The sequence below is a fragment of the Frieseomelitta varia genome, unplaced genomic scaffold, assembly GCF_011392965.1.
Source record: "Frieseomelitta varia isolate USP_RPSP 00005682 unplaced genomic scaffold, Fvar_1.2 scaffold_933, whole genome shotgun sequence".
Lineage (NCBI taxonomy): Eukaryota > Metazoa > Arthropoda > Insecta > Hymenoptera > Apidae > Frieseomelitta > Frieseomelitta varia.
The window spans coordinates 1-23,374 of NW_025110738.1; the positions used below are offsets into that span (position 1 = coordinate 1).

The 23,374-nt window shown below is 41.6% G+C and overlaps 1 protein-coding gene across 1 annotated transcript; it reads left to right on the forward strand.

The window, feature by feature from the left end:
• Window positions 1-1,404: 1,404 nt before the first annotated feature.
• On the forward strand, window positions 1,405-12,404 carry LOC122537833 (homeobox protein unplugged-like). The gene is made up of 2 exons (XM_043671434.1): window positions 1,405-1,798; window positions 10,731-12,404. The coding sequence occupies exons 1-2, from the start codon at window positions 1,528-1,530 to the stop codon at window positions 11,504-11,506; spliced, it is 1,047 nt and encodes a 348-aa protein (XP_043527369.1). The 5' UTR covers window positions 1,405-1,527; the 3' UTR covers window positions 11,507-12,404.
• The last annotated feature ends 10,970 nt before the right edge of the window (window positions 12,405-23,374 follow it).

A 23,374-nucleotide genomic window follows, 5' to 3' on the forward strand; every position in this document is an offset into this window, starting at 1 on the left:
TTTTGCTCCAAAATTAAATTAACTGTCATGTCAGAACTCAAGTATATCCTTGCCCGTAATTAATCAAGACGCAAAGAACATATGCACAAGAGTCACTCTTGCGTTTCTTAACTTCGCAAAGTTACATTCCTACCGTGCAATCGCATCACAGAAGTTCTTCTGATTGATTTCTTAAAGTAGAGGGCACACGTGTTGCGTTACGCCGTTTGATTTGCACAACAACAACTGAAACCGAGTAATTTGCAAAATGAAAGGTTTCAAGCTGTTCGTTGGAACTGTCAGAATGCTTCAGGTCACCTTAAGGTCTTGATAACTGTTGTAATACGGCAGCTGCGATTGTGCAAACTTGATTATGAGAGTGTATAACCGACTATTGGGGCATATCGCGGCATAGTGTATAATCAAAGATCGCAATGTATAATAAATTACTTTCTTATCTTGCATAATTATTACGTAGTGGGGGTTAATTATTCTCAATTTTTATATTCATCTATTCGAGATTATTATTATTATTCAATTACGCTTGCGTTTCCCTTAACATTAATGATCAGTTTCATCATCGTGATCAGCGATCACGTCTATCTCTTGATTCAACTTGACGAATTTGCGAAATGCTCGAATTTACTTTTGAACGATTTACGTCTGTGAATACATATACATATATATATATTCCAAAATAATTGGAATACCGAAATTTGTAATTTTGATTAGATTAACGCCTGTGTGAATTATTTCGTTCGCGAAGAGTGACAGGAAACAAGGGGTTTAATTGTTACTAAACCCTCCGATTTATAAAAAAATAAAGCGATCGAGCAGGCTTCGTTAACGATTAATTGCCCGTTACGAATTCTGCAGCCGCCTTTTCATTCTGGATCTCACAATTGCCGGATGTAGCCTGCATAATTTAAATTCGCGAACGTTCTACTTTTCCCCCGCAGAATGAAATCGACTTAAAATAAGTTTGCACCGAACGTCGTTTTAAAATGGTTACGTCACCTTAACAACTTCGATAAGCTTCAAATTTGCACGCGTGTGTGTGTGTGTATGTGTGTGTGCACGTACGTACGTATGCGCAGCAAGATAATATATTTTTTTCGTTTCATAGATCATTGCACGTGTCATCGTGCACAGTTCAAATAAAAAACGAAGTTATTCCCCCGTAAAAACATCTCTCAGTTCAAATGTTATCTGCGTTGATCACGCAGGAACTACTGCCCGCAGCACTCCCTGAAATGCACGCCGTGGTATAAAAGAAAAGATATCAGAGCAAATTAGAAGAGATAAATTTTACTTAAATGTAAAAACTTTTCTTCGCAGAGTGTCCGAGTGTATTGAATAATTTTACGATAAAGTCGTTGCCGCGTCTAACGTAATGATCAAAATAGTACGAAGATTGAAAACTATTTTAATTCGTAATTCATTGTTGAAAATTGATCTAGAAGAGATCGCTCGCGAAATGTTGATTAATATTCTGTGTATACGTCAGGTTTTGGAGTGCCGCTCGGATTATACGGTGCATGGTTACCGATGCGGATGTACGGCAACGGCGGAGCTTCCGGTGTCCCAATGTTACCGCCGCACACCTCCGTCAGTTATCCGTCCCACCAGGATCTTTATCAGAATCGGTTGTCGCAGCATCTCGGTCCAGGAACGAATCACCTTCAAGGCGCGGCTTATCCGGCCGCTTGTCAGCGTAGCTCGAACCTTCGTGGCTCGACAAGCCTCACGGACAGCGAGGATGACGGTAGCATCGATTCACCGGCATCACCTGCACACGATCTTTCCAAGTCCAGACACGGTGAGTTTCATCGTCAGATATTTCTTTATTATTTAATTCAACACCTCTGTCGACAAATATTCCTCCCGATTTTCTTGAAATTTAAAATTACTCTCTCTCTCCCTGAAGAAATAACTTTGTTTCTCTTTCTTTTTCTTTTTTTTTTTATTATTAAAAAATACATACTCTATTTCAGACATTCTTTAGTAGTTTGCAAAGTGTAATTTCCTTTTTTTTTTTTTTTATTATTGAAAAATACATACTCTATTTTTGCAGAAAATTTTTCAGACATTCTTCAGTAGTTTGCAAAGTGTAATTTCCAAAGTGAATGAATACTCACTGACGGCACATGTATTACGCTACTCGAGATTGAATATCTTCGATTCCTGTGATTTATTAACGTGGATGCACCCGTCATGCGAACGGGATCGTGAAATACCTATTTATTTATATTCCGCTATTAACTTACAGCCACCGGCGATTCTATATTCAAAGCACGGACAAATGCTATACCATAGCACGGACCCTGACGGTAGTTAGTGTTAACAGGATGCGGGAGTGATCGTTTCAATTATTCCTAGGACTGACGAAACACGGTGGCAATTAGTAATTAAAATAAACGTCGATCGATCGAGTGTCTCGCACAGGATAGTAACGGTGTCTCTTACGGCGTCGCGGATTCAATGAACGTTTCTCACAGTGAAAGCTTCGATTCTCCGATCCTGACGATTACATTCCTCGTTATTCATGAATGCAATTCTAGATGCTAATAAGTACTCAATGACTTTTGTTCGTACGTTTTTGGTATTTAATGGACAGTTGTTTATGGCTTTCGTATTTAATTTCTACCAGAAATTGTTCATGAAATTTAACAGACATGAATTGGATTTATTCCAATAGTTGACACTAGTCAAGAAATATCTCCAATATTCTCAAAGAATATTGCCAGATCGCTATCTACAAAAATAAGGAAAATAATTGTCCGTAGTAGATTAAGCTGCCAAACGGAGACAAACGTAAATGAGCTTATCGCGAATAATTATCAAGCGTTCGCTCGAAAGCCTCGTTCGAGGAATTCCTCGAGCGCGTTCCATCGGGAACCGATTTCACGGAAAGCATATTCGATAAATAATCGATCGGATCGAAGAAATTCTCGAGTATCGGGCCCCCGGCTGTTCGAGGAACAGAGCTTCGTTCTTCGTCGAACGTTCGTCCGCCGTTTGAAATTCGGCCAGGATTCACCGAGTACCGTATCACGTACTTAAGCTCGTGCGCGCGCGGAATTTTACAGGTGTGTGCGTGTGTGTGTGTGTGTGTGCACGCGCGCGCGCGAGAACCGTGCGAGATTTGACTTTGAGACGTCTATAATTTATGCACGCTACTGTGTGGATCTCGGGTCCTTTCGGCTTCGATCGTGGCCGATACGATGACACGCTCCTCGAATCCATAAGCGATTCATCGCGACTTTTTTGTGTTTTTTTTTTTTTATTCGCGTTTCACCGATGACATGGCTGACGTTAACTTTTATCCTCTCATTAAGAAGACGTGGTATATATATATATATCATATATAGGGTAATTTTTATTATTATATTTATATAATATTTTATTATATATATATATATATATATATATATATATATATATAGGGTAATTTTTATTATTATATTTATATAATATTATTTTATTATATATATATAGGGTAATTTTTATTATTTATCTCTGTATTCTTCCATTTCTTTCTCGTTCAGAAAGTTCGTAATGAGAGTGATGAAACTTCGTAACTGAGAAATTGGACGCCGCCGTCAAAGAAATTGAAAATTATAATTGCTCGGAAAAACGTTATTTCGAGTTAACGAACTCCGATCACGAGTCAACCACGTCGCTTGCTTACTAATCACTTTTCGTTCCCATTTCATCTAATTTATTATCCCCTCGCGCCACCGAAATAGTCGAAGAATCATCCGCGCAAATTAATTGAAACTTTGGCTAAGGTTACTAATTGAAATAACCGTTATAGGGTTATTAAGATCCGAAATCTTATCAGAAAACTTGTCTTCTGTGGTCTGAGAAAATCCTAACGATCAGTCACTTTGCACGAACATGACAACACGTCGACGTGTGTCACCCCCGAAACAGTTAGATCATTTATCATCTTTTGGTAAAATGTTATAAAAAAAAACTACGCTGTTCTATCTCTTCTGCGCTTTTTATCTCGCAGCATAGCTGAATCCAAATTTATCTTGCTTCTTGTTCGTCCCTCTCCCCCTGAAAAATAATCAGATCGGAACAACGATGGCTGTCAACGAATAATCGAGAAATAACGTCTAATTGCAACGACGCGGGAATGGAACGCGTAATGGATCGCGATGGATTGTTTGGCCGTGTTGTATAAACGATGAATAACGCGGGAAGTGTAGGGGTATTGGTTGTTGGATGGAAAGTCGAAACTCGCCGATCACGTATTTCCGAAGGCGGCGGGGGCGAACGTACGATCGACGAAGTCGCGCGCATTTATTCGTGGCCGATCACTTTTTATTGATGTACCGCCGACCGAGGCGATTTCGTATGCGCAACGAAATGGCTTCGAGGAATCTGTCATCGGTCATTTATGACGCACCGTGTGCCGAACCGGTGTGCCGATCGTTACCGACCAACACACACCGATCGAGACGCACGCCCTCTCTATTCTTGGCCCTCCGAGACCATCCACCTAAATCGTTGCTTCTTCTCCTTCGGCTCTCTGATTTTTCTTTCTTTCTTTCTTTCTTTTTTTTTCTCAGTGTTTTCTCTCCCTCTTTCCTCGCGTTTGATTGTCTTGCAAAATGGCAAAAGTTCTCGCGTGATTTAATCGTTAAACGAAAAAGATGAGTTGGATCGTCAGTTGAATTCTCAATCTCTTTGAGATGGCTCGTTTCGTTTTTCGTTGAAAATAAATTGTACGGTCGGTGAATCGTGTTTATGCATTTGAAGCAAGGTGTTTGTTGTAATATTTAGCGAACCGAAACTCTCTGTTTCGTTTCTTTAAATATGCTGCATAAATGTTACAGTCTAGCGATTGTAACTTACTGTCGATGAAAACGAAACAAGGCGTTAGAATGTATGCACGATGAGAATCTTTCTGCCAATTAAATCAATTTAATTTAGTCACGAGTCCAATTAAAATCGGGAACGAAAAGTCACGTGTCTTTCCGCTTTGACTATCCGTTCTGATTGAATTAAATAAGACAATAATCGGCTTTCGTCCATGTTAAATTATAAAAATAGCCAAACGTATTCGTGCACCACGTGCATCTTTCATCGCTGTCCCAACGTTTCATTAGTTGAAAAGCTGTAGCTGTTTGATCGTCTTCAAGCGATCGGATCGATTTTCGCGTTTCATTCACCAACTTTTGTCACCTCGGTTTTATGCAGTTTTCACTTCGAAGACACGGTCGATCGCGCTTTTGTGTCGTTCTATTTGCGTGTCATCTGCGGGCTACTTTTAAATTAAAACCGCGGCGAGTCTTGAGTCTGAAAACAGCTTCAATTCGTCTAATGAAATTCTTAATCAAGTGATTCAATTTGGAGAAACGCGGATGTATGAATGGAATCGTGTAATATACCATATGTTCGCGATTCGGAATTCCACGTTACAAGGCTTGAATTTTTCATCCGTAATTCCGATTTATCCGGCGGAGAACAAAGCGCAATGGAAAAAATCCGAATGAAAATTGTACACCGAAGCTCGAGTAGAAGCTTCACCGAGGCAAAGATGAAAGATATTATTTATAATTTGCAAAGTTAAACGAAACGAAGATCCACGTCCTATTTCATATTTATATTTCATATTTCTGTCTGAAAATTTTAACAGGGAATCCAGTCGAATCAGGATGCGAAATAATAGAACAGCGGCAGCGTTAAATGTCGTGGATGAATAAATTTTAACGAATCTACAGGGACGTATCTATTTTTCAACGGCTGGCGGTTGATGCCGTGCAATTTGTACGAACTTTGTATGAAACTATTAAGACAAAGACGTGGGTATAAAAATTCACGAGCTTCGCCCGCGACGATCCCGTTATGAATCTCGCCGCTCTGTTGTTTAATGAAATTTTCTTTCATTAAGGGAATGATGGACGTTGCATTGAAAAGTGGATCAGCTGACGCGCAAAATTAATCGCATTAACGAAACGTTCTGGAGGAAGAACGTTTTGAAAATGAATAGAGCCGCGAGAGTGACGTATCGATCGCGGATTAAATGAAATTATTCAATGAACCCGGATCCGCGAGTGAATGAAACCACTTGGCTCTTAGACAATTTATAGCATCTTAAAGAACTGGTCCCAATGGACCGACACCATTTCGTCTGAAGCGGACGACGTAAGTAAAAACATTTTTCCGAGATTGATACGTGAACTGATTAACGTCTAAGTGAAAAGTCGTGCAAATATCTGACTATTTTATTTCATAATCCAGATCACACTTGATTTCCTCTCCTCAACGCTGAATAAGTTTCACCTATTTTTGAGAAACGACGCTTACATTTTTATACGTTAGTGTCTGTCATTTCTCTGATTCAGATTCGAGTGTCAGTCTTATGATCTCTTGTGTTGCTCGACAATAATCTCTACGGAAGTTCTGCTTTATCTTTTTCAGCGAAGGAAATTTTAGTGAAATTCTCTGGTAAAGATTCTGAAAAATTTATGTACGTGAAATGCAGACTCGTTATTTCATTGATATCTCGCGTTCCTATCAAATCATTCTTGGACATTGAGTCCAAGCAGCAATCAGCTTCGCAATTTCGCGATAACGATGTCGTCTGCTTGTTAGACAGCGTGATTTATTTAGCAGCTGTTCGGATAAATAACGGTTGTTTGCATCGATCGCCGGCTCAAATGACGTAGACATAGAATTGCTTAAAAAGCAAGTAATAGCAAAGTGAAAGCTTTATGTGACACATCCACAAATACACATCATCATCATCAACCGGCTCTATGAAACGCGCATAAAAGTTTAATTGTTTTTTCCACAATTTCAGCGAGTGTTCTTTCAATTATGTATAAAAATTTAGTTTCTCTTAGAGAAACACAAACACGAATCAATTTTATTTTACCTTGTAAAGTCACGATTGAATTTATTTTATTGTATAATAATATAATGAGTAATATAATATAAATTCGAGACGAGATTTCTTTCGCTTTTCTGCCAGAATCTTCGGTTCACCGATTTTTTCCTCTTGTTCATTACCCGTGGCGATCCCTGTGGCGAGCAACACGGCAAGGGAGGATCGCCTCGAGTTGCTACTCGCATGGAGAAACCAAATTGCACCGAGAAGAAAAAACCATGTCCCCTTGCAGCATGACACGACCTGATTTGGACCCTTCGATCGGCCGATACAGTTAATGGTCTTACCAATAAAAGCCTTCGAATACGAATCGTGTCGCGACTATGTATCGATATCGATCAATTAAGATCAATTAAACACTACCTAGAATTTCTTATTCGATTGTGAACATTTTTCAACCTAGCTTCAATTTTTTGACACACGCTTTTGTTCACACGATTTGTTCGTCTTATTCTCATTCAATGGATTCAAGACAATTAGATTGTTGATCTAATAAACAGTATAAAACATTATATCTGTATAAAACATTAGCATTGGCGTAATCCAGATATATTACTCGAATATTTATGATTCGATAATTCAGCTGTCGACAATGGTGGAACGAAATTCCTTTTCGAGGCATCGATTAAAAAATACAAAAACTAAAAGTAGCTCTAACTACTTGGGAACAAGTTTCTGGCTTTTCAAATGCAACTAGACTGATCAATTCTAAATTTAAATGACAGATAGAAATAGCGTATTAAATACTTCAAAACGTATAGAATCATTCATACAAGCACTGTTTTAACTAGACACATTTATTATTAACACAGTGGTATAGAATGGTGTAGAATGGTATAGAATGCTCCCCATTCTTCAAATAAATCGTTAAAAATACAAGAGCAAGAAATATTTTAAGTCTGTCGTCGGTAGAAATTTTGAAAACTCAGAATTTTTTAAATAAAAACGTTATCGGTACAATTATTCAATTATTGTATAATCGATTCCACTACGAACCATCCTTAAATACCGTGACTGTAGCATAAGATAATAGCTTTTCTTGCTATAAAACTCGAAATGATTACCAATCACGGGACAAACGAAAATTATACCAGATAATACCAGCGGTTATAACATTCGTCTTTGTGACTCGTTTTCATTGAAATAGCGGAGAAATCATTTTTTTTTTTTTTTTTCCATCCGCTATGGGTACATAGAATAGTATATTTCCACGTACAGGAAATACGTACTGTTTCTAGTTTTCAAAACACTCGCTACGGACGAGAATATATCATGAAGATGTATAGTTCTGCGAGTGTAGCGCCATTCCGACGGGTGGTAGAAACCGGATCGAACTCTGATTTGGCGAATCGCCAGTGTCTTGATGAACAGTCTATAGAAAATACGTTGTACTGCGCGTATTTTCATAGTAGTATAAAAATCGCGTGATTTTTTTTTTTTTTTTTTTGACTGAAAAAGACCCTAAATGCGTTTGCGACACGTACCGTTTTATCAAAAATTCTTATGGAAGTCTCAGAACTTTTCATTTCTTCTCTTTGATTTATTAATTAGAAGATTCCACTTTTAGAAGACAAAAACCTTCCATGTCGCATCGCGGGAAGAGTGTTTCAGAACAATTTATAATTATAAAATTATAAAATAATTTTTATTCATAATTTAAAGTTATAAAATTATAAATTTTATAATTTTATAAAATTATAAAATAATTCTCAGATGTTCTCCTGCTAAATACAAAAAGAAAAAAACAGATTTCACATGATATAAAAGGACTCGACTTGTTCGGCTTGACATTGATCAAGTCTCGCGAGTATCCTCGTAGCTCCAGTATAAATTGGAACTTTTGTACAAAGCAGAAAGCTCGAAACTTGGAAAAAGGAAACGCAAATTCGTTCTGTCAATAGCGTTGAATCGCTCAGCGTCGAGAAGAATCAAAACCAGAACGGCGATCGGGTATTTAATGATCCGCTAAATAAAAGATCCGAGGCTCTATTTGCGGCGCCTAGAATAGTTCGCCCCGTGCAACAGACATTTAGAGTTAGAGACATTTCTACTTAAATAATAACGCTCCGACAACGCAGCGTTGTGACGCAGCCAATAGGTTAAAAGTCGATTCTTCCCCGATTTCTAAACGTACGAGCAAAGAGGTGCTTCTCTGTCCTAGCTATCGAACAATTGCTCTATCCAACCGTAATGGCGAGGAACGGAGTGCGGAATAGAGATGTAACGGTATCGTTTGAAACGATCGATCAGCTCTATCGCGGAGGAGAAAATATGTAGAGGCCAGAGCAGGGGACAACGCCCGAACGTGTTCCTCCTGCCGTAGTTGCCGGAGAATATCGCGACGCCGGAGAACTCGCCTCTCATTCGCGGAAGCGAACCATTCAATCGAAACTCTTTGAATTAATAAACACACGGGTGTATCAAACTCCCGCGGCGGTATAACTTGGCTGAGGGACTCGCTGTTCCGCTTCGTGCCGCGCGTTCAAAGGTCATAAACACGAAAATGAATAAAAAACAGAAGCTATAATCTCGGCGAACCTTCGCGGTTAACTTGGAGTTGCAGTGAACGTTAATTCTTATGATCATACGTTTGTCGTTCTTTCAGAAAGCTAATTGACAACTTCATTTCGCGAATTGTGTCAGTGGGTAGGTACTTTTCGCGTGGTTTGGAGACTATAGCAGGAGCAGTTTGTTTTAATATTTCATATTTAATCGTCGATTGATGCCGCGTTAACAAAATTTTTGTCCTCTCGTCTAGCTGAACGTTAAAAATATCGCGCGACTTTGATCTCTATCTTATCGTCATTTTGTTAATTATGCCTTTGACTCCAGCAGTTTCTTCCCGTTTTAACTGTTTTATAATTTTCAGTCGTAAGACGACAATAAAATGAACAATCTGGGAATCTAATTTTTCTCTTCATTTGATATTTGGACAATGTTACTTGCAAAATGTTTTACATAATGTAATACTTTGTACGATATCAGGTTGTACTGATCGAAGTATGTAAGCTTCGCGATTCGCGGAAAAACAATTTGAAGATACGATTCTGTACTTTTCTAGGTTTCTGTTTCTACTTTACGTTGCCTATGCCTTTCGAATTCCGCGTATCGATCGTTTTTTTCACGGTATTGTTAATAATTAGCCAAGCACTTGGGTTAACAATTTTCATAAACAGCTTTGATGTCTACACAAAGATTCTGAATAATCCATAGCTTCGAGTTGAACTTCCATCAATTTCCCTTGATAATCGTACTTCCTAGAACTTTTCCACTTCGCCATTGCCGTGAAAAAAAAAGAAAAGGCTACGTTTTCAAAGAAAACTTCGCTCGCGCTCCCTCAATATTTCATGCACGCGACGTGCACGAAGTGTACAAAATGCAGTGAAATTACGAGATAATACGGCTTGCAACCGTCGTTTACGAGCGGATAAAGTGTTCCGGCTGGTTCGCTAGAAGCCACGAGAAAAGAGAATAGAACACGTGGAAAATGACAGAGGGGACGGAGCGAGACTTCGATCGGTGATACACGTACGCTTTGTGGTCGCATACGAGTTGCATGGCCCCGCATATTAAATCTTCTTCTTAAACTATATCACTGTTAATTGGCCTCCGGAGAATCTCTGCGAAGCAATTGCTCGACCAATCGATCAATCGTGACGTAGCGTTTGACGCAGTCGAAACTAACAAAAGCTAGGTATTTTCCACCTCCATTTCTTAAATTACACTCGCCAAATATACAGGAGCTTGCGTCGATAGACGGGCGAATATCTAACTCGTCTCTCAGAAAGAAATCCTCTTCATCCACTCACGGTAGAATAGAAAGTTTCTTCATCCGCCTTGGTTGCAGGTTCGGAGAATGGTCGCGGCTCGGCGGACAGCGAGGACGAGGGCGGAGGGTTGAGCGTCGCTGGCGATGGTCACGACGCCATCGACACCATGTCCAGCAACGCGTCCAGCAACGTGAGCCCCGGTGGTTCACTGGAGAACGGTCAAAACACGTCGACGAGCGGCACGTCCAGCAGCAGCAGCAACAACAAGGCCAGACGCAGACGGACGGCGTTCACATCCGAGCAGCTGTTGGAACTGGAGCGAGAATTCCACGCGAAGAAGTACCTCAGTTTGACCGAGAGATCGCACATCGCGCACGCCCTCAAGTTGTCCGAGGTCCAGGTGAAGATCTGGTTCCAAAATCGGCGAGCCAAGTGGAAGAGGGTGAAGGCAGGGCTGAGCGGCGGCGGAGTTGGCTCCGGTGCGGGCAGCATGGCGACCGCCGGTGCCTCCAGCAGGCACAACGGTGCAGCTGGACAACATTCTGGAAACGGGACCAGGATCGTCGTGCCGATTCCGGTGCACGTTAGTCGACTGGCGGTGAGATCTCATCACCATCATTTGGAGAAATGCGCCAGGCCGCCGAGAGTCAGGCCAACGACCGAGAGCCCCACGTCGTCCAGCGCCCCGTCGTCGGTCCTCGGGGACGCACTTGGACTGGTGAACTCGTCCATTAACTTGAGCGGACAGGTGCAGAGCCCTCTGAGCGGCGGTGTTGGAATTGGAGTCGGTGTCGGGCTAAGAGCGTTCACGGTTCCCTCTCATCGTGGTGGTCTCAGTTCTTCCGGCAGGTAGTGAAAGCTACGAGGTGAACTGTGCACGTGGGACTAATTGCAGGTTCGTGGCCAGAATCGTAATCTTGACGGTTTGTTCGCGAGACGAGGAGGTGTCAGTGACGGAGGCGGTGTGTGCTTTTTCGAATAGACGGACGGCGTAGGTGGCTGTCTGTTTTAACGATGGTGACGTGATAATAACTTGTGGAATCGCACGGTGATCTGGATATTGTTACGTGAAAATTACGAGTGATGAGAGAGGGAGGAGACACGTTGTCTTTGACTGATTTACAATCGTAGAGATTGCAATTGACACGAGAGTTTGTACTAGAAATTTGTTCCCTTGGCTGTATTATGAAACAACGTGTTTCTTACGCTGATTCTCTCTTCTATCTCTCAGTTTCTGTATCGCGTGTCATCGAGTCACTCAAAAATCGTCCGATTTCCTGTGAGATCGGTCGGAACGATTGATCGATCTAAAAAAAAAAAACACGTGTATATCTATCCTAAACCTTGGAGACGACGGGATTTTCCAAACAGCATCAGAGATGCATCGAGATTCAGAATACGTTTTGTTATATTTATATAATTTATTTTTTAAAAACACATAGTTTTCGAAACTATGCTCTCCAAGCGTCCAAGTATCCAAGGATTGACAGAGAGGAATTCTGTAAATAGCTTTCACACAGCGTATCGCCTAGACTGTATTCCCCGTATACGGGCCGTATAAGTCGTACTTGTAGATAATTTCTTTACGTTTAAACGTAAACCTCCGCTCCATCCCAGAAGTATCGTGCTCTACAACGATACCGATATCGATCGGGCGTGCGATCACCGCAGCTGCGTTAGGGCCGTGGAGCGGAAGAACGGAAGAAAGTGTATATCGAGAAGGCAATAAAATGTGCGAATATCATGTGGAATATTGTCGTGTACATTGTGTGAATGCACACCATACCACACGTTCCCAGTTCTTTCGCGTTTAATCCAACGCGACATAGATGATTCACGAAGACGCTTGCGATTTTTCCAGATTGTCGCGGGTTGTAGATGAAATTACAGAGTCGAGGGACACACCCTCGTTATTTATTCGCTAGCCGAGGTGTATTAAACAGTAGCTCTGTGCTTATTGGCTGTTATTGGCCTATTTCGACTGGCCTCTAGCCAGAGCTAGAACGCTCTCATTCTCGTCGATCCAGAGGTAGGTAAGCGATCCGACTTTTATGCTACTTGGTTACCTAGATAAGAATTTTCTTTTTTTTTTTCTTTTTCTTTTTTAGCAATTGTTAAAGTCGTTGAGTTAATTGATCGACGATATACTTTGATGTTGATTTTGTGATAGTTTGAAACGTAGATGATAATTCACGAGCAACAATTTAGGTACTTTTCTCTTTTACATAGCTACGAATTAACACCACATCTGTCCATACTACCAAGCAATTCCTTCCAAGAATCCTGTCCAAAGATCCTCGCGCTGGTCTTTTCGTTGCATTGCAGCCCCGTTGGACAAATTAGCTGGTTTCACAATGCACCAATGCATATCGAGGAGCGGTTAGGTTGCACAGCCGAAAGTGGCATATGGGGTCACGCCTACGAGGCGTTCAAGGGAGGTGAACATCGGGCCTTTTTTCCATGGGGTCCCCTCGAAAGACGGGGCCAGCACGCGCCGCAGCCTGCGAAAATACGCGCGCCGATCCCCGCCCGCGGCGTGCAGTCTGCAATTTTCCACGTCAAGGCGATCCCACGGGAGAGACACCGATCTCGTTTCGCTGGGCCGACAAAAGCCACCCCTTCGAAGAATCTGGCTCGACGTAATTGTCAAAACAACTCGAAAATCGATTACGGAGGCGACCCGGAAAAAAAAAAGTATACGATGACACACTGATTTGTAGGTGAAAAGAGATGGGTGGATTTGGATTAAATTCGAGTTCGGTTAATGTAATTTTCGATTTATGTGTTACAGTACAAATAGGTTAGGTTTCTACCTCATAAAACAAAGTATTTCAACTTGAGCTATTGTTCACGAATCAACAATAGGTTTCATTTCAACTTAACTACGCATAAAATCATTGCAAATTTCATTCTCCACGCACGTCAAGAACTTTTTTGCCCCAAAATTGCAATGTTTCCTCAGTTTTAAGTATATTTAAGTATAACCCAGGCAAAACAAATGACAAATTTATTACTTCTCAATAATTTCTACCCAGTGACATCGTCGCCGACAAGTTCGAAAGAAATTATTGTGTATGGTTCGGTCGCTCGTTATGGTCCGCAATCAGTTGCCAGCGCAAGCGGTTGAAGTTGATATTACACGTAGGATGATTTAAAACATTGGTTTCAAACGAGGACTCGTCGCTGAAAGTAAACGAGATTGAATTTTCGACGTACACTTTTAAATGCAAACGACACACGCAATTTATGCAACGCCTAATCGATCAACATTTGCGACTACACGAACATCAATACGCTCGTGCATCTCACGCGCATTAAAGCAGGAAGTGGATCGGGCAGAAGCCACGCAGCGACTTGGGCTTGGGGCGTTACGTCGGGGGAAAGAAATTATGGGACACAATGGAGTAGGGTTCAAAGTGCACAGGGGTATCGGTTTAGCGTACGAAAGGTATCGTGGCTGTAATTTCCCCGCTGCGCACCAATATCTGCACGATGACAATTCTCTAATTCGATATTTGAACAACAAATGAATGTTGCGTGTGAAACACAAAAACGAGTTACATCCAATTAGAATAGTACGATATATGTGTATAAGGACACATTCTTTACGCAAGGTTCGACAGTCGGAAAATTTTATTGAAATTTCAAAAATATAAATATAAAATTTTATATATAAAAAATTTTATATATGTATAAAAAATATAAATGTATAATTTTATAATATAAAATTTTATTGAAATTTTAAAAATATAAATGTATAATTTTATAATATAAAATTTTATTGAAGTTTTAAAAATATAAATGTATAATTTTATAATATAAAATTTTATTGAAATTTTAAAAATATATATATAAAATTTTATATATAAAAAATATAAATGTATAATTTTATAATATAAAATTTTATTGAAACTTTAAAAATATAAATGTAAAATTTTATATATAACAAATATGTATAAAAAATTTTATATATAAAAAATATAAAAATATAACTAACTAAATATAATATAAAATTTCATTGAAATTTTAAAAATACGAAAAATCTTACTCAGCTGTATCACACAGCACACGAGGCAAGATTAACTCCGTGATGTTAAAAGTGTATATCCATTTTGTTTTTTGATTTGTTTATTAATAAGATCAGCCATTGAAATCTGAAAATGTTTCTCACGCGCCAGATATTCAATATACAAGGTGTCTTCGATACACAAGTGTCCGAATGCTTTCGTAACACGTCGTGCACGTTGAAAAGCGAGCAACCTTCTTCGAAAATAGACGAGGATGATTCCGCGTCGCAAGACGAGAAAGATGATTCGGTCGAGGGGTTGCAAAACCTTGGCCAGGGTAGGTATAGTTATATACAGTGCTCACAATGGCAACGGCAGAGTGCATTACGGTTAATACACGAAGGACCGCGGTCGTTTAGCCAAGGATCTCGGCAGTTACCGCTTCGCAAAGGATAAATCATCTCGTGATTTCAACCACGCCTACCGTACGACAGAGAAGCGGCTCCCCTAGAGCGTAACGTACAGCCTAGACGTGCTCTATACTACTGCTCTATCTTTCTCTCTCTCTCTCTCTCTCTCTCTCTCTCTCTCTCTTTGTCTGCGTTGCACGCCGCGTTGGATGAAAACGCCGTTTCCGAGAGCGGAAAACTAATAATCCCTCGCCGCGGATATCCGTTCTGGAACAGTCACTGGCACGGAACCGAATATATTGATAGCCCGATTGCGGATGTTTTCCAGCCTGGACATTTCGCCGCAGTATCGCCAACGACGATTATCGAACGATAATACACTGGACTGGACTCGACTCGATACGGTAATTCAGCTGCTACTGCATTTTTATTGCAAGTTACGACATCATCGCAGTTGCAGAGACTTCGAATCGAGTTCGCAGAGAAGTAATATTGATTTAATCGGACTGTCAGCGAACAGACGTTCGCTAGGACTATTTCGAACAATGATTCGTCGACTATTGACATTTTGTTTTATTGCCGAGCTTGGTCTTACTCAATTTATTTGTAAAACTCGTGAAGCTGGCAATGTTAGATTAATTTTGCCATCCTACCGTAGAACAGTTGCTAGAACCAGAAACCAGAACAGAGACGGAAAATTGAATTGAACTTTAGTTAAATTAACTAGAGCAATCGACGAAATGTGTGTTTAAATAACACCACCAGTAATTGGGGATAGATTATTTTATCTGTTGAATTAAACACGAACAATGAGATGAGAATAACTGGTCTGGGCTTGTTGGTAGTATCGATTTGTAAATTTCATGAGTTAAAAGCGTTTCCAGACTGATTTTTTAATAAAAATTAGGTCTGGAGTTAAAAATGTTCCGCGCACAGTGTAGTATAGCTGGTGAATGAAATGATTATGAAATTGCATTTTATATAAAAATAGCTGAAAGAAATTTGTGGAAATTCAATAAAAGTTAATCTTGGCTGATGTACAGGGTAACTTTAACTTTAATTAATCGGAAAATGAAACAGAATATTTTTACAGAGTTGAAACTTAAAAAAAAAACGACCCAAATTCTGTGATTACATGAAGATCATTTATAGAATGTAGAGCTTAAACGAAAAAGAAAACAAAAATGAAAATAATAAAAGTTTCGTGCCGGGAAAGTGAAATATGTGAAATTAGATTTCCTGGCAAGGAAACGGATTCTCACACCCGCACGGACGAAGAGAGTGGCAAATAGAAACGGTGAGCTAACGCGGTCTATTTCCCACACTCGGCACTGCACTCGAGTGCTGGGAGATTTTCCCATTTTGGCCGAAAGGGCCGTGAAATTGAGCAGACAAATCGTAGCTCGAGAGAGCACGACGAATTTCACCAGGCCCCGTGCCCTCTGCTACTGTATCCAACGTCTGTCACCTCCTATTTGCAGGATCTCCCCCTTGTTTCTAACTGTTGTTAGTAGGACATATTAATTCATTTTAACTAACCATCGAGGGGATGGGGAGGGGGGGGGGGATGTTCGAAAAATCTCCTTCGACGTACGTTGTTCGAAAATATGGAAACACAGAACGGTATTACCATTGTATTTTTTTACCCTCCGTGTTAATAAAATTCTCACGAAAACTACAGCGCGGCTAAAAACTTTCAACAGCTACTGCGTACTGTTATTAAAATTCTTGAAGGAAACTTTCGTCACGCGGATAAGAACAATATTCTTCGAAACGACGACATCTTGGAGCGAAAAAATTCCAAGCTTCCGTCGTCAATCGAACCTGAGGAAACTTCGACATTTTGAATGGTGAAATCTGTCGTGCAGAAGAGAATCGTGAAAGGGATTCGTCGTTAATCGGTCTCGTTACCGCGCCTAATCGTAAAGCGGAGCGGCGAACGGTGATCGCATCGGCTGTCGCCTTGTGCGAGGAAGTTGCAGGAGCGCGGAGGGCACGTCTGGGTGAAAAAGAGGGTGAAAAAGATCGGACAGAGCGACGGAGCGGAGGTTGGTTTTCGCGGTGAGATCGGCGGTCGGTGTGCAGTGGCCGTCTGCCTCCCGGGGGCCAGAGGCCAGAGGAGAGAAGAACGACGGTGGCCGTTTGAGCGAGCGAATGAAACCCGACGAGACGGGGAGCTGTACGAGGGAGGACGAGGGAGGACGAGGGACGAGGGGAACGGAGTTTAATGTTCCCCTCCAGTGGGTGACTCGAGGGTGTAATTGCCGTAGTGGGCGGAACGGAGCTGGTATAGCGGCGATGGGCGTGGTTCGCTGATTACACCGCGTTGATACTGATATCTCGGCTAGCAGCGACGAGGCCGCACCCCTCTCTCTCTCTCTCTCTCTATCGCTCGCTTTTCTGCTCGCCAGCCCGCGCTGATATCCGTCCTAACCACCCGGGAATCCATCGACACCGGATCGGGTTCGATTCGAAAATTGCCCGATCCCCACGATCGCCCCGGCACTTCCTCTCGAAACGCTCTCGCTCGTTTACCTATATGGTCCTATACTTCCACGATTTCCACGATTCGGGGTAATTTCCTGATGAACGGAAGTCGCGCGTTTATTTTCGGTGCGCCGCCGCCGCCGGCTTGATTAAGCCGCGAGAAAGCTCACAAAAGTGGAGGTTGGCTTCTCGGGGGAGGGGGTAATGGGACGCTGAAGAATCTCTCGACTTGGTATTTGGGCGAGGATGATCCAACCGTTCGAGCGTTTAATTCGTACGAAAGAAACAGATGATATTCTTCTTTCGTCTCAATTCCTGACAAGCCAGTTCATTCATCGCGGAAAAATCCTAAAAATATCGTTTGATAACTGAATTTTCACGAAGAAAATTTCTCCTTTTCGTAATATGGCGGGTAAAAAGATAGATCTACGAAAGATCTTTTCGGTATATTCAGTTGAGAGTGAGTTTCAAGTTGATTTCGCTAATGGACAGAATCAAATTAATTTTTCACAGATATGCTTGATTGATTAAATGGAACGTTCAGTAATTTAATTTCTGTAAAATCTACGATTTCCATTTTTGCACCAATTCGATCCGCTTCTCTCAACGGGATTTTCAGTATTTCCAGTCTCGTCTTCTCCCGAATTCTCGCAACGCGCAGTGACTGGCTGCTGCTGCTACTTCCTTTAGCTCTCCTTTCATCCGGTGGACACGAATTTACGATATCGAGAAAGTCGAAGAATCGAATCAAATTCCTCGCCAGGGGACCTCCTCTTTCTGATATCGCGTGGACAACTGCCAGGAGTGCAGAAATTTCGAATTCACCGCCCTCGTTTCTTCTCCAATGCATTCTTATTAAAATTACGTTGATCCTACCACTCTCCAAACGACTTTAACTTTTACGACTTCTGACAGAAATACTGCGAAGAACGTTGTAAATTTGAATCGGATCGCGATCATCGCCGTTCTAATTATTTACTTGTTTCACTAGCCTTTGTCTTTTCTTTTATTATATTTCATATCTATCGAGATTTTCTTCATTAATTATTTAATCCGTACGTATTGTACACATAATGTTACAACAACAGAGTACAAGTGTTTCGAGACTTATAATTGAGCAGCGTGTGTCAACAGAGCTCCCAGTGCCTCTTTGTAACGTCACCTCGGCCAGAACTTTCTCTCTCGACTTTCTGAAAAACAGGCAGACGTTGGGGAAACGCCTCGATAAATAGAGTTGATCTTTCTCTAGACAACTTACAATCGTCCCAAGTTTCTGAAAGAGACGCAACAGCGGCAAGTGTGCTCGCGCTGGCTGGCCCCCTCCCGCGAGTCGCGCGCGCGGCAAGTGATTGCCATCGGGACGAAGGAAAATTGTACGGGGTACTGGTGCCATCGGCGATCCACGCCCCGCTGACTGGACTGTTTTTTATTGCCACCGCGCCCGAAAGATCGACCCGGGGCCGCAGGACGATTCCCCGGGTCTCCTTCGGGAGACACACGACGACGGAACCGCAGAACAGGGTGGAAAGGAAGCGTGTTAGGAAGAAGCGGGCAGCCAGGGGGATGCCTTGGAATACCGGAGTCCAGTCCGTCTGCAGCTGTAAGCAGGGATAAAGTGGGTGGAGACACACCAGCGGCGAGTAAACGCTCGAGTCAGCGCAGCGCGTTCAGCTTCTAAACGTACTCTACGTATACATGCATACATACGCAGCTCTCTCCTCGATTTTATGCGACTCTTTTTTCTTTTTAAACGCGGAGAGTCACGGTGCCTTGGATTTCTTTTTTCTTTTCTTCTTTTTTTTTTTTTTTTCTTTTTTTAATATTCTAGAATTTGCGTGACTTTTCTCTTAATATAGGAAAAATCGATTTTTGTGAGGATATTTTCCTTTGAAATATAATAAGTCGCGTTTATGTTTCTGACGTTTATGTTTGTGTAGCTTCTCTCTTGGCGTGAGGATTTTTGCCACGTTGCAGCTACCGAATTTCTACGGTACTGAACAGATTCTTTTTTAATTCACAATTCGATAAATTAGTAGGTTTATCTAAAGGTGTTGCCAACTGGTCTCGATCAATGATGTATCGACGTTGGTTATTAAATTATCGTACAATAGGAAAGTTTATGCTTTATACATAGATTCTGAAGGAAATCAGCTGAAATAGAATCTCGGTGTAAATGCAGAAATGCAAGAATGATGAACGAACGAAATATAATGGAATTATAGGTAATAGAGCTGTCGTATATATTAAAATGTTGATGGATATAAATGGAATAAATAGAAATTGTTGAATATATGGAAAAATGGGATTACGTTTGTGAGGATAGTTTTGTATTGATTGTCGACAGGATCGATTCCAATTTCGTATTAGAAAACAATTTTCTAAACAGGTTAACTAGTTTTATATTTAATGATAACGCAATTTAAAAAAGTTTCATTGAGCGTAGATGGCTTTAACAAAATCGTTTTGATCGTTTTGAAATATATTACGAACCTACGTAATAATTCATCGAGATCAGAGAATTTTCTATTCGGATCATATCACCCTGTCACAGCGGTAATTAAATTTCGTATTCTTTCATCCTTTTCGTGCCGTGACACGGCAATTTTTCCCAGTTTCTGTTCCGGAAGCTTCGTGATTTCAGTTCAATTCCCTTTGAACGACCGCGACATTTTTTATTATCTTTCTTTTCTGAATCAATATCTCGCGGTATATTTAGCAATCTTACAACTTCAGAAAGTACGTAACCTGTCGATGCTACAAAGCCTATACTCTTTCGCCACTCATGCTGCTTTCATCAACTCACGTCGTATCGATAAGAATTGAAAATTAACGAGAACTGGGGGTGTACTGTGTACTCTCCACAGCTTTTCTCCCATTCGTTTCAATCTCCTTTACCAGTGAAATTCTCGTTTGAAATCCGCTGCTACTCCAAAATGATGATAAACTCTAAAACTTCCAAGCATTTAAGTGCATTACGAATTTTTTTCGTGCATTTGTTCAATTTCTCAAACGCAATAAAATTCCTTTTCCTTAGTCGCGTCGTTTCATAGAAACGTGAATTTGCATAAAAATCGACAATCCAGCGTCAGACGTCCAAAGTCTCGTCTAAAAGTTGCCACAAGTTCCGAATAAGGAAGCAGCGTTGAGTAGAAAACTTTCCAAAAACTTTCGAACGTGTGAGAACCGTTTTGGAACGGCGAGAATCGCGATAAAGTATTCAAGAATGGGAACAGCCGAGTAATCGCGTATTCGTTTCACACCGCTCGATCGAACGTACCGCTAGCAAGAAAACAGCGAATCAGATCGATTCGACGTCAGGGATTTGTTCGTGGATCAGATCGTGGTATCGAGTGGGCGTATCGTTTGAGGGTCAGCCAGTCGAGATCTTGGTTTTGCCGTTTAACGAGCAACGTCCCTTCTGTAAATCAGACTCGATGACCTGGCGGAAATCGTGGACGAGCCGGCCCTTGGTCCTGGTTCTTGACTGAGGCAACGATATCCTCTCGAGGAAAAAAGGATACGTGGCGACGTAGCGACGCGTACGATAGCGTAGTTAAGGCCACCTGGTCGAGTTCCTTCGACTTCTTCAGAAATTAACTTTCTTCTGCGTGTGTTTCGGGTTTGGTGAAAATTCGGTTGAACAAGGAGGAGATTTTCAGTGGTGAATGTTACTGCTTTCAGAAATCGGTAGAAAGTATTATTTTTCGGAGATGTTTCTTAGGAGAGGATGGCTCTCTTTGTACGTAAGAGAAAGCAATTCAATGTTTGTAGAATCTAACAGGCAAGATACAATTAGCTGTAGGATATTCCAACAATTTCGTAACAATTGCAAAGTTTATCCACTCGCACGTTACGTTGCATATTTACGAATTCATATTGAAGTAATAACATGCACCTGCGTTGAATTCCGTATTTGAAACTGCCAATTATCGTGCGTCGCGTACCAGCTGTTAATTCTTAAGCATGTAAGCTTCTCCTCAATTACACTCCGGCTACGAAATCACATCTGTCAAAATCGTGCGCCAAAACTTTCCACCACTTTTCTCGCGACTTCACTCATACATAATGTCTAAACTAGGAACGGGGGAAAAAAAAAAAAAAAAAGAAAAACAGCCAACTCACTGACATTTCGCCACCTTCAAAATCTTTAATCAACGAATGTTTGGAAAAAAGATATAAATCGCTCTTAACGAAAGAGTGACTTGCACGGTACGAGATTCCATACAACATTTTCACGAACTTCTCTCGAAAAATTTCACTACGATCCGGTAGTAACGTTGACCGATCACCATCGTCAAAGAACATTCTCGATCAGAGACTAATAACCGTCAAAAACAAGCTTGGATGGAACATTCGTATTCTTGATGGAGGCGAGTCAAAGGGCACCGCTTCCTTCCCGATCAATCACGGCCAGTTGAAAAATTTATCGATACAGCAGGCTCGAGGAGAGCTGGCTACTGGTATTAGCTACGGCTCGCTATCCGATCCCGTATTTCGAGAATCGTTTCGTAACCGAGGCCCGATGCTCTTTGCTCGGCAATGCCGCCGCGACGCACGCCGTCTGCATATCAAGACGCCCCCGTAAGCGCCGTGACTTCTCTCCGTCTCGCGGGCACGTACGTCGCTCATTGTCAGTCTGTTACCTTTTTGTACTTATTTAATACCGTCCTCTGGCATTTTCCACGTAGCGTGAATGCGTAAAACGTGGCCAAGCCGAAGAACCGAAGAACTCGAGGGGGGTTGGCGAAGGCGACGACGGATCGCGCGAAATTCTACGGGGAACTCGCTTGTGTGACGCGTCGCTTTTAATTGCGTTTGGCGTTCGAACCCCGGCTGCTTCCAGGAAAATCGTCTAATCTGTGTCTTCGTGCGACAATGATCGACGGTGAATCGCCAGCGAGGCTCGCGAAGCACGTTGTTGCACGAAGTGCCTGGCGTTGAAGCGCGTTGGCACGATCGTGTTTTAGCATCGTTTTGAAAAACGTCGGGAGATTTGTTGGCCAAATTTTTTTTCTTTTTTCTTTTTTACTACTTCCCGTCTGTTTCACACGCAAGGGTGAAAATGGGAAGGTGAAAATTCCGACTCTAATCCCAACACGATCGGCCGATTTTCATTTCTGTTTCTCGACGCCTGCCGACGTTTCTTTTAATTATAAAAGATTTGAATAGAACTTATGACGGTCGTCGTGGTAACGTATCACTAAACAGATAATTATGCTTTCCGAGAAAGGAAAGATGAGGCCGACACGCGTGAGAATCAACATGCAACTATATAAATGTACTCGCGGTCCCCGGTTGTGGCATTAATGATGCGCTTAACGATGAATTAGCGCGCGAAATAATGGATACATTATCGAGGCGGACGACGAAGATTTCGATTACACAGCGGCACGGTGACGGGCTGGCATGCCGACTCGGTTAAGAGGCAAATAAGGGTGTCGAACTCACGCATTACCGGCTCTTTTATTATTCATATGCGAAAGCGAAGCGCGTGTAATGCTCGCGATGTCCGCGCACGAGACATTTCATTTCATTTGGTCGTGTGCACGCGCGGCCAAGGGAAATCGACGGTCACGCTGCCACCCTCTTGTCAAGGGGGTGGGCCAGAACCACGCGTGCGTCATTTCACGTGCAATTGTCCGAACCACCGACACACTCGTGTCCGTCCGATTGCCTGACTGTGAAATTACGCATTTCAAATTTTTAAAACACCGCTCCGAACTTTCGGTTCGTCTCGTATTCCAGGAAATTTTGTAGTGAAATTATTTTATCAACGCGCTGGTGAAACACCAGAGTTTCTGTTCTTTTCTCCGGTAT